A 14,546-nucleotide genomic window follows, 5' to 3' on the forward strand; every position below is an offset into this window, starting at 1 on the left:
GTAAAATCAACTGCTCTGCAAGAGATATTGAAAAACACAATAAAATCGTATTTCCATAGCCTTCACAGCCATTGCCTTACAGTACCACTTACTACTATCAATTGTGTGATCTATTCAGTCCTCTGAAGATCTTAAGCCTTTTACCTGTAAGGAAGAACTGGCTTGGCAATTTTTCTAACACTTCCAACTCTGATAAAGTCCTCAAATCCAAGTTCTAGTAGACTTTGAAAAAAGATGCAAGACATTTATTGTAGAAATAGAACAAAATGCAAAACTTGCATGGAAAATGACTGCTCTTAAGAGTGACAGATAATCAAAACACTGATTAACACAAACTTTTTTACAGCCAATTTATCATGGGAAGTAACGCCATGAACTACAAAACATGCATTGTTCATTTATTTTGACAAGAGTAGATTAATTTAATTATATTTCTCACAGTGCTTGATACTTTTATAATAGTCCTCCCAAAAGCACTCCTCACCTGCGTCCTGTTGCCTTCTCCTTATCTCTCCTTTCATCCCCATCACTTGCTCCCACAAGCTGCACCAAACCTTCATCTCTCCAACTTCCTTCCCATCCTGGCTCCGCTTGTTGATCTCTCAATCCTACACTCATGCTCACTTCCTTCTAATACTCATCCCTGCTGCTGATGTTTCTTTTTAACCCTGTCCCCTTTTATTTCTGCTTGTTCTCCTCTTGTCTTCACACCTACCACCTAACGATTCTATTCTCCCTCTTCCTCCCAACTCTTCTACTCCCCTCTGAGGAGCACTTGCTCCACTTAGCAAGAACACTAACTTGGTAGACAAACTCTCAATATTCTGCTACCTATGTATGTTTGTCATCACAAAACCTGGCTGTTTTCCTGTGTCCGTATCTGCCCTCTCCTGCAGTGACTTTGCCTTCTCACACACTTTGTGTGCTAGATGTTGCTGCTCTTTTCTTTCTATAGTTTCCAGCCCCACTCTCTCACACAGTCACTTCCTTTTAAGTGTGTTGTCTAACTTCCCCACCTTACTTTGGGTTGCAGTCAATCATTCTTCTAAGGTACTTTCTCCTTTGACTCTGGCTGGTTTTCCCTTCTCCACAGTCCCCTTGTCTTATTCTTAGTGACTTTTATTCTCATACTGACTTCCCCCTCACCCTCTTATCTGAAAGCCTCTTGCTGCTCCCACTTCCTGCTGATTTGGTCACTCATTTGACCTAGTGTTCACCATGAATTGTTTACACTCTAGCTTTTCCCATCTCCAAATCACCTCTCATCTTTCAGCATCACTCCCACTGCCTCGAGATTCCCAATCCATTAGCCACTCTGGGCCAATAATAAAGGCACAGTGCTTCCTGAAGCTCCCTGAGCACAGGGGAGCATAAGGTATGGCTGCTGTGCCACACCTGAAGAGGGTGCGTGCAATGTGCCTCTCCTCCATGACTGACCAAGTCTGCTGGAGGTTAGTTTAAACTTAGCTTTGCACAGTTAACACTGCTGGACTTATAAAGTCCTTGAGCTCAAGTGAGCTGCTATATGGAGAAGGGGGAGGAGCAAGAGCTATTACAAGAGAAGGACACAATCTAGCCCAAAGGGTTTATACCGGAAAAAGTAACACAATTAAGTCTAACAGGGCAAATGTGCCACTATAATAAACACACACAAACAAACAAACATACACACGACAAAAAGAAATGTCATTTGCTACCTATGTAGCAAAAAGAGTCTATAATCTTTTTAATTCAATGTTACTTACCCAAGAAGTACCCTGTCAACAGCAACATTAGTGGAAGAAGCAATCAGAAGTTTCCATGGGGTTGGTCTTGAGCCTTCAGCTGCTTCACTGCTTTTAAATAACTGTACCAGGAACAAGACCACAACAGACAGCAAATAGCTCTTTCCAGCTCCAAAAACACCTAGTATTTTGGGAGAAAATCCAAGGTTACAAATGAATTATTTCAAGGAAACATCATTTAATTTTTATTGAAATTAGTTCTTGAAGTATTATGGCTTGATTTTTCTCCCAGTACTTCCTGGGGAAGCAGACAGCTACATGAGCAACCAGTAGGTGTGGGGAATCTCGTAGGCCTACATTTTGCATTAATTTTGTGGAATGTTTAGAAAAAGAGAAGGCTTGACAGTTGCTAAGGCAGGAATCCCCTCAAAAGCAAATGCAAAGTGATTGTCCACAAGGTGTGTATTATGCCCCGAAGGGACAGTAGGCAGACGTTTAGAAAGGAGAAGAGAACTGTGACACGAGTTACTCTACAAATGGAATAATAAATTATAAACAGATGCAGGTGCTGACAGCATAACAAAGTTTTAAAAATAGGCAGCTTGATCCAAAGTACTACTGATAACATTATTATAAATATTGTTTATTTTAATAGGACCCAAGACTAAGATATGTACCTCCCAATACAGATTAAAAATAAGATCTCTGAACTAAGGAGTTTACAAACTATGTTTGGATACAATGCAGTAACAGGGCAAAAAGACAGTAGGGAAGAATAGAAGATCAAGGACAAAGCTATCAGCAAGCAGATTCTGTGGTTATTTAGCAAAGCCAGTGTATAGCACGATGGAGCAAAAAGCCCTTTTTATATTAGATAAATTGATAGAATGAATAAGCAAAAGAAACAAATCCCGACTCTGCAATTGGATCCGCTAACATGGAACCCAGAGTTCACGTAGAGTCCTACAGAACTTAGTGGGATGCTGCAAGGGCACAGGCGACTGTGCTGCTGATCCTGAAGTGGAATCAAAGCCTTAATCAACATGTTTCCTGTAGGCCTCATGGAAGAAGTGGATCTTCAAGAAAGATTTGCAAGAGAAGAGGGCAGTAGTTTTACGAACCAGCAGAAGAAAGACATTCTATGTGTAGGGGCTTCCATTAACTTCCATTTGGTTCAGTTTGAAATTAACCAGCATTAAACTGGGCATGAGGATATCCTTCACTATAGGGTATTCCAAATGGAGTGGAACCTATAATATCTGTACAATCTATTATGTCAGGATTTAAAGAATTTAGACCTGAATATTCCACTAACAATAGCATCACATCAACTTGTATTCTTAAACAGATCAAGTCATCTAGCATCTCTTTGGGTGCTTGTGTGTATAGTACAGGGGCTCAAAGGATCAGTCAATAAAAATAAGGGCTGTTTTTATTTGCTTTTTACCATGTATGACTGTGATAGGGAAGGCCTGCTGTTTTTCCATTTGTACATCATTTTCATGTAATGCCACCATCTGAGCTATTTGAATCAGTGCTGAAGCTTGATCTGTGTTTAGCTGGAATCTCTGGATCATCTTTCTGGCCAATCCTAGTGTTACTTCTGGACTGAGAAGTCCACACATCATTGTGCTCTTGGTATTTAACGCTGGCGGAATAAATTTTCTTTTATTGACTCTGTTAGCATGTTCGGCTCTGAAAGGCCTAAGAAAAACACAAGAGTTGACAGATCAGTAAATTCAGACCATTTTCAACTAAATGCATCAATACATAACTTATAATACATGATTTTAGGTGTGCATGCATACATGTAAAATTACTTTGATTTCCTCCCCTTAGAACAGCAAGTCAAAACTAAAGTACACTTTCAACAGATTTTCAAGTAAAAAAGTACACTTTCATCGCTGTATATTTAAATTCTATCCCAAATTCATGCATTATTTTTCTTAACTTTCTTCTATTTTGAAATATAGTAAATCTTTATATGGCTACCAAATATTTTCATATTCTGTTACAAATATTCTAAATATCAATTTGGTTTAAAAAACCCACTGTCTTTTTTTTTTTTTTTTTTAATAAACCATACCCTCACTGCTTATTTGGGCCAAAGATTTTCTGTTTGCTAAACATAATCTCACTAAGTTTTAAAAGTTACTGGTATGCTTATCAATACAAACCACCTCATGAATCTTAGGGTTATGCTGTTAGATTGGCTCTCTTCTCTCCCTTCCCCCCCGCCTCTTTTCCCACCAGGGAAAATATTATCTAATCTTCCTGTGATTTCTTAGTCCTGCATGTTTTTCTGACACTTCTCTTGAGTGAAGGATAGAGTTATCTGAAGTTTGTGGCATACAAGTTTGCATATCTATGCATTTGTATTGTACATGTGGTTTATAAGTTTATTATCAGTGGTCTATATTTCCATATGGTTAAACAAGTCATTATACATGTGAATGATAACTTTAATGAGATCATTGCAATTGTCTTATACACTGAACAAACTACCTTGTGACTACTCAGAACTCCTTGGCATGAATTTGTTCCTATGTTACAAATGTAGGGAGGAAATACTGGAAAATTCATTAACGAAATATAAAGGTTGTTTCCATTAAATTAGTATGGTTACTGACTTTGACATTAAACTTGTATTATAAAGTTTCATAACCCAGTGATCATTAGAAGTCTAATATTAATCTCCAAGTTATAAAGACTGGGGGCACAGGTGAATGTAAATCTAAACAAATTCTTCAACTCCTTGAATGAAATTTAAGCAAGGAATTACTTGCATCATAAATTAATGAAAACTGAAGTGTGACATTAGGTGCAACTATACATGATTTATAGTGCCACATTTTCCAGCTTTTTTTTCATACCTACTTTTTGTCCAGAAAACACAAATTAAAGCTTGTTTGTTCCTTTTGCATCTATTCACTTATAAAACACACATGAGACAGTGTGCACGCACAGTGGTTACTTATACTTGCATTTTTAGTAGGTACTTCATTAGTGGTACAGTAGCTGGATTGAAGTACTCCAGCATATTTCTCAAAGTTGTGAGCTCAGTGCTAGCGTTACAAACCAGCAAGGCATGAACAATCACTGGAAAGATTACAAAGGAAGTTACAAAGTGTAATCAGCCACAGAAAAACAGTCTAGTAATTCATTTCTAATGCTGCGTAAATAACTTTCCCTGCTGTAATAGAAGCCAAACTGATTACTTTACAATGTCTAACCTATGATTCTAGAGCAAAAGATCAATGAGAATTTCCTTTAAGCCCATTATTTTGAGGGATTTCTAGCTCTGGCATGAAAATCCTTCAAGGATGGAAACCTAGATTCAAAATCTCAGCATTTCCTCTAATATTTTAAGGAAACTATTTCATTGGCTATGGAGTTTAGGAGATTAACTTTTAAAAAGTTCATTATTCATCAATAGACTAGCTTAATTTCCATTTTGCAAAAATGTCTTATAGGTGGAGTTATTTTTCATAGCATGAATTACAATGCATAGACAGCAGTCTTTGATCAGCTAAATAGCTCATTCTTTTTAGCATGTGGTGGCAGTGTTTGTGCAGAATAATTAAACTCAGGGTATGTCTATACCACAATTAGACACCTGCAGCTGGCCTGTGCCAGATGACTCATACTCATGGGGCTCAGACTAAGCAGCTGTCCAACTGCAGTGTAGATGTTTGGGCTCAGACTGGAACCCAGACTCTAGGCCCTGCAAGGTGGGAGGGTCCCAGCCAAGTCTGAACCTCTAAACTGCAATTAAACAACTCCTTAGCTCGAGTCAACTGGTATGAGCCAGCTACTGTGTCTAATTGCAGTGTAGACATATCATTAGTCTGCAGATTATTTTTAGTGCATAGCTTACTAGTGTAGACTCAATCTGAGGTGTATTTTACAAACTACGCAATGAAAAACTTTACCCAACGAAAACTATAATAAAATGATGAGAAGATATCAAAAACAAAGAAGTTCACATTTAAGCATCTTCCAACAGTAGCCCACACAAGTCCTAAAAGTTGTTCCATTTTCCTGCAGTAATGAATGTTGCAATTAAAGTCACAACACCTATTTTCACTTTAGTCTTTCTGCAGTCTTAAAAATGATGGGAAAAACATTTTGTTCTTGGTTTCAGCTCATAACTATTTAAGAACTAGCAAATTTCATTAGGCTTTTCTGAATTAACCAAATGGGGAGGAAGAACTACTTTTTATTATGGGAAAATGTAAACTTTGTTGGATATGGATAATACAAAAATAGCTAAACCTTAACATTTCAAGTTTATGTAGCTAGACCTCAATGAAGAAAAATTTGTTTTTTAAATCTAGTGTCTTACAATAACATTCTAAGCTATTTAGAAGTCTCTTTAGACATGTTTAGTTTAACATCTCCATTAGGGTTTTCAGCTTTGTAATTAACCATAGTAGTATGAAATAGCCCTACTTCAAGGGCTCAGATAGGTGTTTTTTTCCCCTCATTTTAAAATCTAAAAGAAAAATGAATAAATGTGAAACCTTATACGAAAACATTAAAATTGCAAAGCTAGACACAATAGTCAGAGATAGGAAGAGTTAAGGGCCCAATCGGTGGTTCTCACTCAGGGCAAAACTCCCACTGAATTTTGGGTGCCTGGCTAGGATAGAAATATTAGCTTGGCCACATTGCACATATATACAGTGATCTTTCTTACTCATTTAATAGACTGAAGATTAATAACTTGGTATATAAAGTATGTGCAGTGTATGTGGGTTAACAAAGCTATTGAAAACATAACTCTGAATTCTGTATTTGTGTAAACTCTTAAAGTTGTATCAAAATAGTGTCAACAGGTGTAGGCTTCTATCCTGCTCCATAAAGAACATATACTGCACTCTAAAGAGTTCCTATTTACTCCCTCCTTGGCTTACTTGTAACTCCAGCAGCAAAAAACCATAATCCTCAACATAAGCTTTCCCCCATGTTTGGCTGTTCCTTGGGTTTCTCTGTAGGACCTCCTCTGTTCTAGCACCCACTTCCCTCTGCTCAAGGCATGCTCCAAACCCTCTAGCATCACTTTCCAAAATATCACCACAAAATATAACAAACTGATACTGAGTGGGTCTAAAATGAGGCTGGGGTGGAGGGGAGAAGAGCAAAACAAAAAAAGGAAGATGGCACTAAATTACTTTTGTGAAACAGACACATTTATTATTTGCCAAATATTTCAAAACAACTCCAACTCTCTCTCTACTGGCAGTGTTCACTTTCCGAAACATTTACAAAAATAAGTCAAAACTGAAGAAGTCCTTTAAAAATTTATCCAACTTTATTTTTCTGAACATTCCTTTGATTTTTGATTTTTAAGGTACTAGGATGTGGGAATATAACACAGGAAGGAAGATCATCTGAGCCACATAATAGATTAAATAATTCCAAACTTTATTATGTAAAAATACATTTTACCTAGCAAGTTCTTAAAACACTAATGACATACTTCCTCAGTAGTAACTGGTGAGATTGTCACTGTCTATCACTTTGCCTTATGGGCCTTATTTATGGGTCCTTAACTTCTTCAGCTGCTCACTGCTCAATCAGTAAGGAATTGATTAAATGACTGACCTGAAAATAATACTTTGCACAGTTGGATGATCAAAAAATAATTCATAATAAAGTTTGAGAAATAGTGACCCCATTCCTCATCCCATCTCAGATATTTCTTACAAGTATTGGTCTATTAATGTATTAAACAATTCTTTGGCATAAAACTTACTATTTGAGCACCAATTTGAGGGATAATAGCCTTTCAGAGGCAATAATTCAACTTCATTGCTAGATGATGGTCCAAAGAAAGCACTACATGCAATGAAAGTGTCCAGGGATTCAAAGAACAGAGTCTTTGAAACAACCCAAAGGTCATCTGTCAAAACAATAGATCAATTTATTTCACTTAAGTTTCTGCTATTGCAGGCTTTTAAAAATACTCAACATGCCTTATTTTGCAAATTAAGCCATTAATACTCTTTAAAATAAAGAGGGGAAAGATAGTACAAAATTCAAAAGATTTGTTGGTACAGTCCTTTGAAAGGGAGTAATCAGATCATTCACAAGCTTCTTAATACTTTCTTTACTTGCCATGAATTACAGTAAGCACACAACAAATGTACTAAAGGTTCTTCCCTATGGTATCAAGTGACTTCTGACTAATCTAAAGTGTTTGTTTTTGTTTTGTTTTTTAATGCTTTTCACACTATTTGGATTTCAGACAAATTGTTAAAAGAAACAGTAATCGTTGCCAGCCACTAAACCAGACTACAATTATACTTAGCAGCTATTTTGCTAAAGAACACTAAAACATTAAACACAAAAAATCCTCTTCACGCTAGATTCTGATACTCTTAGGCTATGTCTACGTGGTGTACCTTACAATGGTGCGGCTGTGCTGCTGCAGCGGCGCTGTTGTAAGGTATGCTGTGCAGCCACTCTTTGTCCGCAGGAAAGAGTTCTCCCGGTGACCAAATAAAACCACCTCCAATGAGGGGCAGTCGCTCCCGCCAACGAAGCGCTGTCCACACCGGTGCTTTTTGTCATTAAAACTTTCGTCACACCTCTGAGAGACAAAAGTTTTAACGATGAAAGTGTCGGTGTATACATAGCCTTAGTCATGTTGGATAATACTTTAGTCCTCAAGTAGTCCCAATGAAGTCTAAGGCACCACTTGGTAAGTAAGGTGCTACTCATCATGGTTTAGGTTGTCAAAATCTGGTCCTTCATTTTGTACAGTAGACAAATATTTTCCTCTGTTCCCTTAAAGGGAACTATGCTGGCAGAAAAGAGTGACGCAGGCAGAAGCCTGCAAAAGCTCTATAAATTCTTTGCCATATACTATGAGATTAAAATGTAATTACATTCTCAATTTGCCATATAATGGAGAACATAGAAAGGGGGATTATGAATTGTGTTAAAAGTCAAGTTTTCTGAACTGTGCAGGCATAAACACACAGTTGCCCACAGAGAGTTCTGGCACACAAGTACTTCAATGTATGCAAGTAAGAGGCTTGTCCACACAGAATTTCAGTATCTGTAAATGCAAACCCTGACTTCTGAGTACACTTCAGAGTACTGATGTACCTAGTATGCGCAGAGGCAAATGTGCATGTACACTTCTGAAGATTTGTCCTATAGAGTTATATTCTGCCTTTCAATTAGAAAAATCTCAAAGTGCATAAGTTATGTAGATATGAGAATCACCTCATCTACTACTGAAGTGCAGCCCACTTCTATGGAATGCAATAGTTGTCAAACAGGGGACTACAACACTAAATAATTTAAGTCAAGAAGTGAAAAATACCTTTGCCAAATGAAACTGCAGAGAACTTTAGGTAGGCAGGATGTAATTATCAAAAATGCAATATGATTGTAGCAGCAGGGCAGACAACTTCCTTGACCTTGTGAAAAGTTCTTTAATGACCACAAGTATCAGATCAGAGGGGTAGCCGTGTTTGTCGCTTTTTACAGATCCATACTTTATATATATATATATATAACAATCCAAGGTTGTTGACCACTGTGGTCATTAAAAAGCAACAAAGAGTCTTGTGGCACCTTATAGACTAACAGATATATTAGAGCACAAGCTTTCGTGGGTGAATACCCACTTCGTCAGATGCATGTATTCACCCACGAAAGTTTATGCTCCAATACATCTGTTAGTCTATAAGGTGCCACAGGACTCTTTGTTGTTTTTCAATGACTATAGTGGTCAACAACCTTGAGATTATTTTTTATATATGCTTACATTGAAAGGCAGTTCCTCTAGCAGAACACTAATCCCTAACGTGGCAATGGGTCACTAGGTCTGAACCAATTCAGAGAGAAGAGCGACACCTATTGAATAACCTACACTAATTTCTATGACCTGAGCTTTTCTTAAAGGCTCCCCATTCAAATAGCGACTATTCCTGACTCTACGTAGATTTAGCAAGCTAACAAAATCACAGCCCAAGGTGGCACGTCTGTAGACCATAAATTCTGCAAAATCACATAAGCTTATATTAAATACTTTTACTTTGTACAACATTCACTTTCTATTTTTCTGAACATAGTTTTTGCTTTTGTAATCATGAACATTGAAAACCAACTTAACAATACATCTAGCTACCTTTCTAAAATCAGAACTAAGCTTCATTGCTTGTCAGGACTGATGGATTTGAGGTTTTTCTCTGCTGTGGTAAATGCTTTAGAATACCACTTTAGAGACAATACAGGAACCTGTATTAGACCTGACACTGAGATACTCAGATTCACTTACCTTTGCTGTACATAGAGGAGTATTCCTTTCTGCTCAATTTAAGATATAACTTGCTTTTAGAATCCCCATCAAATTGGGCATTTGCAATCATCAATTTCTTTAGCTTACTACAATGTTTTCTTTGAACATCAAAGGCTCTTCTGTTTTTTAAAAAAAATCATATTACTTCAAGATTCAGTATATAATCTAAGCGAAAATCTGGCAGATTTCTTCTTCACCATACAAATCAGTCTTGTCAAATAACAGCAAAAATATTAAAAGATTTTAATGATTTTTGCAGTCTTTTCTCTCCTTTGAAGAGTTTATGAAACATTTATACCTAGTAAGAAATACTTCATTGATATTTCTTACCTTCCCACCTACTTAACCAGGCAAGAAATGGGAATGTAACATTTTCCCCTTTCCTATTAGTTGCGTAGCTGAATGTGAAAGCATTAACTTTAAGAACACAAATGTTTAGTGTTAAATTTGTTTTCCTTTGCTATACGACTTCAGTAGCAAGGCACGCATGACATATTAAGCCTAATTTTTAGAGCTGTTTGGAAAACTTTAAACAATTTGCAATTTCTACAAAAATGGAAAATATTTTTCACTTTAAATGGTTTGTTTCAAGACTATCCTTACTAATTTTCTATCCATTATCAAACCTATACATTTTACCTATAGAGTAACCACGAACTTCTTGGGCAGCTGCCTCTGCTGCTGCCCATAAATTTCAGCAGCATGAAACTTTGACAATTGCCTGCAGGGTTTCCTGCTGTGAAAGCACTAGTGTTGGCTGTCTGCTGACTCAGAAAACACCATGGAGTCATTTTAAACTTCCTGATGTTAACTGAAGGTAATCTCCAAAGCCAGGAGGACTAGATTTGGGTTGGTTTTTGTTTATTTTTAAAATTGACAGCTTGAGGTCTGCAGAAATTGATGGCTTAGACCCCCACAACTTGTTAGGGAACCTTTCACATTCACCATTGGCAAATGCCCAGGTGAAGCTTCAAATGGTAATGACTTTTAGTTACTACCAAGCTGGGCCACAGTGAACCTGTTCTGAAAATGAAAAGCTCAATATACCACTATTAGTCACCCAGACAACACTGGAAATTATTATCTGGTGAAGAGGCTGCAGCAATTTGCTGGCTAGTGATATATCCCATTTTAATCACTTTAATGGAGAGAGCACTTGTAGCAGAGCTGTTAAATATAAAATGCAATACACTGAGGTAGAATTTTACTTCCCCCATTAAAATCCCACTGTTAGGACCAAGATCTGGGATTCAGGCAATTCACACCTTTATTGTCACCCTTTGTTGTAGATTCATGTTCACATTCAGAAGTTTTTCTTTGCTACCTCTCTACTTCTACTCAAGCTCCCCTGTTTATGCATCCTTGAAGCAGTTCTTCTGGCCACAGCATCACATAGGAGCTCTGTTCAGCTGATTATCCACCACAGCCCCCAAAGATGTAAGCTTAAATTCTGGAGAAACTGACTGGCAAGCATGCTTACCAAAGAACATTTCCAATTTGGCTTTACTGAGTAGATTTTGTTAAAGCTTCCCCAACAGAATGTATTTATGGGAAAAGTTACACAAATGGTAACAAACGACAATCAGGGCAGGTCTTCACTACGGGGGGGGGAGGGGTGTCGATTTAAGATACGCAAATTCGACGTATCGCAGCCGACTTACCCCGCTGTAGGGACGGCGGCAAAATCGACCTCTGCGGCTTCCCGTCGACGGCGCTTACTCCCACCTCCACTGGTGGAGTAAGAGCGTCGATTCGGGGATCGATTGTCACGTCCCAATGGGAAGCGATAAATCGATCCCCGAGAGGTCGATTTCTACCCGCCGATTCAGGCGGGTAGTGTAGACCTAGCCTCAGAAGGGGCTTAAATGATTGATCAAATTGCTGGTACACAATAACGTTTTCACAAGACTGATGAAGAAATCAAAGTCCTGAAATGCCACTGCTGTATCTCTTTCTCAGACTGAACTTCTTCAGATTTCCCCACAGAATCATTACTTCATTAGAAAAGATGGTGAACGTGGGCCAGATTCTCTGCTGGTGTAATCCCATTAACCTCAGTGGAATTATAGCAGCAGAACATTTATACCTGGGTATTTACAAATGTTAACTCTCATAGTGCCGTATGAAGTATATTTCGTATTCCACTATACCTCACCAAAAGCTGGCATTCCTCATAGATTGAAATCTTTTGACATCTGAGGTAAGCACCAATACTTTTTATATCATGAAGCACTAGACTGTGTCTGGATTTTAGCTGTTCTGGGTTTACTTCTTCTATCCACTTGAAAAATTTACACTGGTCAGTTTTTGGGGCATCACAGGTATAAAAAAGGCGACCCTAGAACAAAGATAAACCATTAACATTTTATTTTGAAAATGCAAATCAATCTGTAAATTTGCTGGCCCATATTGGATGCTATTCAAATAAGAGAACAAATCTGCTTTTTCAGTATGCTCCATAAACCTGCTGGAAAACCAAGCAGCTTCCCAGAATCACTCATTTCTGTAGTTTTTCTTCACACAGTGCACATTCAACCTTTGGAACTCCTTGCCTGAGGAGGTTGTGAAAGCTAGGACTATAACAGGGTTTAAAAGAGAACTAGATAAATTCATGGAGGTGTTAAGTCCATTAATGGCTATTAGCCAGGATGGGTAAGGAATGGTGTCCCTACCTCTGTTTGTCAGAGGGTGGAGATAGATGGCAGGAGAGAGATCACTTGATCATTACCTGTTAGGTTCACTCCCTCTGGGACACCTGGCACTGGTCACTGTCGGTAGAGAGGATACTGGGCTGGATGGACCTTTGGTCTGACCCAGTATGCCTGTTCTTATGTAACTGTGTACTAACTGTCTTTCATCATTATCCACAGACTCCGATATTTAGCAAATTTATAGATTTAGAAACTCAAGTCTCAAGTTAACTATATATGTGTGTAAATAAAATGTTTATAGATGAAGATGTATTAATAATCGAATTGATACTAACACTGATCTTCACAATATAATAATCCATTTTAATTTGTAAATGTTAATAGAATATAATCTAAGTACCATAAAAAAGAAACAAACAGCACCTTATTTTGACCTTCTTTTTTAACCATAACAAGCTTTGCTGGATGCTTGTGATTGCAGAGTGGAACACAGTTTTCCTTACTTTCTTCTTGCCCATCTTTCACTGACTTGCAAAATGATGTGTTCACTTTGGAAAGAGCCTTGTGTAGCCTTTGTGACAGCTCAAAAAGCAATATGTTTAATTGCTCTTTATATAAAAAAGAGAGGAGGGAATTAAGATTACCTTCAAATAATACTTGTGTACATAATAAAGTAAACAAATGCATCTGAATTTATTACTATCAACCTCAAATCTAGAAGGCCAATTTTTCAAAGATGTAAACCTGACCTCTAAATATGACACCATCTTCTGAGTGTGAACAATTCAGAAATTTAGTTACAACTACCTTATTTCCACAAGTCCCATTTAGGCGTGTAAACTGAAGGATTTGCATATTAAAATGATTGCACTTGAAAAAAGTTAGGTACAAATTTTGATGTGGGACTTAAATGGTGTGTGGATTTTGGGCTAGACAACAGCACAGAGGTGAATTTTGCCCTCAGTCCGTTTTTGAAAAATTGGATTACAAATAGCAATCAGTTTGAACCCACTGTTGTCAGAGTAACTAAGATACAGTCAAATCAGAAGTTACTGTTCCCCGCCATGAAAATGCAGTACTTCGAGCAAAGCTACATATATTACTACATGGCACATGACGTTCTTTAAATAAATGGTCAAGGAGTGAATAGGCAGAGGAGCCTAATATTCTCAACCATAACAAAGTATATGTCAGAATTAAGGTGTGTGGGCAGGAGAACCAGTCAGGTGCCAAAACAGATACAAATCTAATATAACATGGATACCACTGCTTCACTTTGTGAAACTTTAGAAATAAATTAATAGGTTGTGATTTTTTTTATTTATTATAGTTTTCAACAGATGTCAGCCATACCTGTCAAAGCAGCTGTAAAGATCTGCTTGTAATGAACATAAGATTGAAACACAGTAGGTATATATGTCTGCCTTTTAGGAAGATTAGTACATTTTACTTTATCCCCACTGGGAAAAGACAGCTCAGAGATAGATATGTCCTGCAAAGTAACAAAAGAAGGCATTAAAAAGCCTTGCCAAACCCTGATCCCCCTTATTATTTTTATAAAATAAGTAATCCTGAATAGGAGGAATTTTGATTCCTAACTGATATGCAAAAGAAAAGCAATCTGATTCACTTCAGTGGGACTACCCACGTGTGTAAGGATAAGTACATACAAGTTTGCAGTACTGGGCCTTTGGACAGCACTTTATACAGTAATACCATATTCACTTCCAGTATGCTAAACAAAGTGAAATTCACCCCTGTACTGAGGGCCTGCACAAAGTCTATGCACAATCTAAGCACTATTTTGAGAGCTTTAGTGGAAGTGAGGCATAGGCATGGTGCAGTTCTTAGCAC

At 37.5% G+C, this 14,546-nt stretch overlaps 1 protein-coding gene across 1 annotated transcript in view; it reads right to left on the minus strand.

Annotated features, from left to right (window-relative positions):
- Positions 1-14,546, minus strand: part of ZGRF1 (zinc finger GRF-type containing 1) — a 48,461-nt gene that overhangs the window by 12,558 nt on the left and 21,357 nt on the right. The window contains exons 14-22 of the mRNA XM_034771260.1: positions 14,046-14,184; positions 13,116-13,300; positions 12,192-12,379; positions 10,021-10,160; positions 7,483-7,629; positions 4,709-4,823; positions 3,172-3,428; positions 1,746-1,905; positions 145-222 (exon numbers count right to left, since the gene is read on the minus strand). Of these exons, the coding sequence (XP_034627151.1) occupies positions 145-222; positions 1,746-1,905; positions 3,172-3,428; positions 4,709-4,823; positions 7,483-7,629; positions 10,021-10,160; positions 12,192-12,379; positions 13,116-13,300; positions 14,046-14,184 (1,409 nt within the window). The remainder of the gene's footprint in view (positions 1-144; positions 223-1,745; positions 1,906-3,171; positions 3,429-4,708; positions 4,824-7,482; positions 7,630-10,020; positions 10,161-12,191; positions 12,380-13,115; positions 13,301-14,045; positions 14,185-14,546) is intronic.

This window comes from Trachemys scripta, chromosome 5 (genome assembly GCF_013100865.1).
Source record: "Trachemys scripta elegans isolate TJP31775 chromosome 5, CAS_Tse_1.0, whole genome shotgun sequence".
Lineage (NCBI taxonomy): Eukaryota > Metazoa > Chordata > Testudines > Emydidae > Trachemys > Trachemys scripta.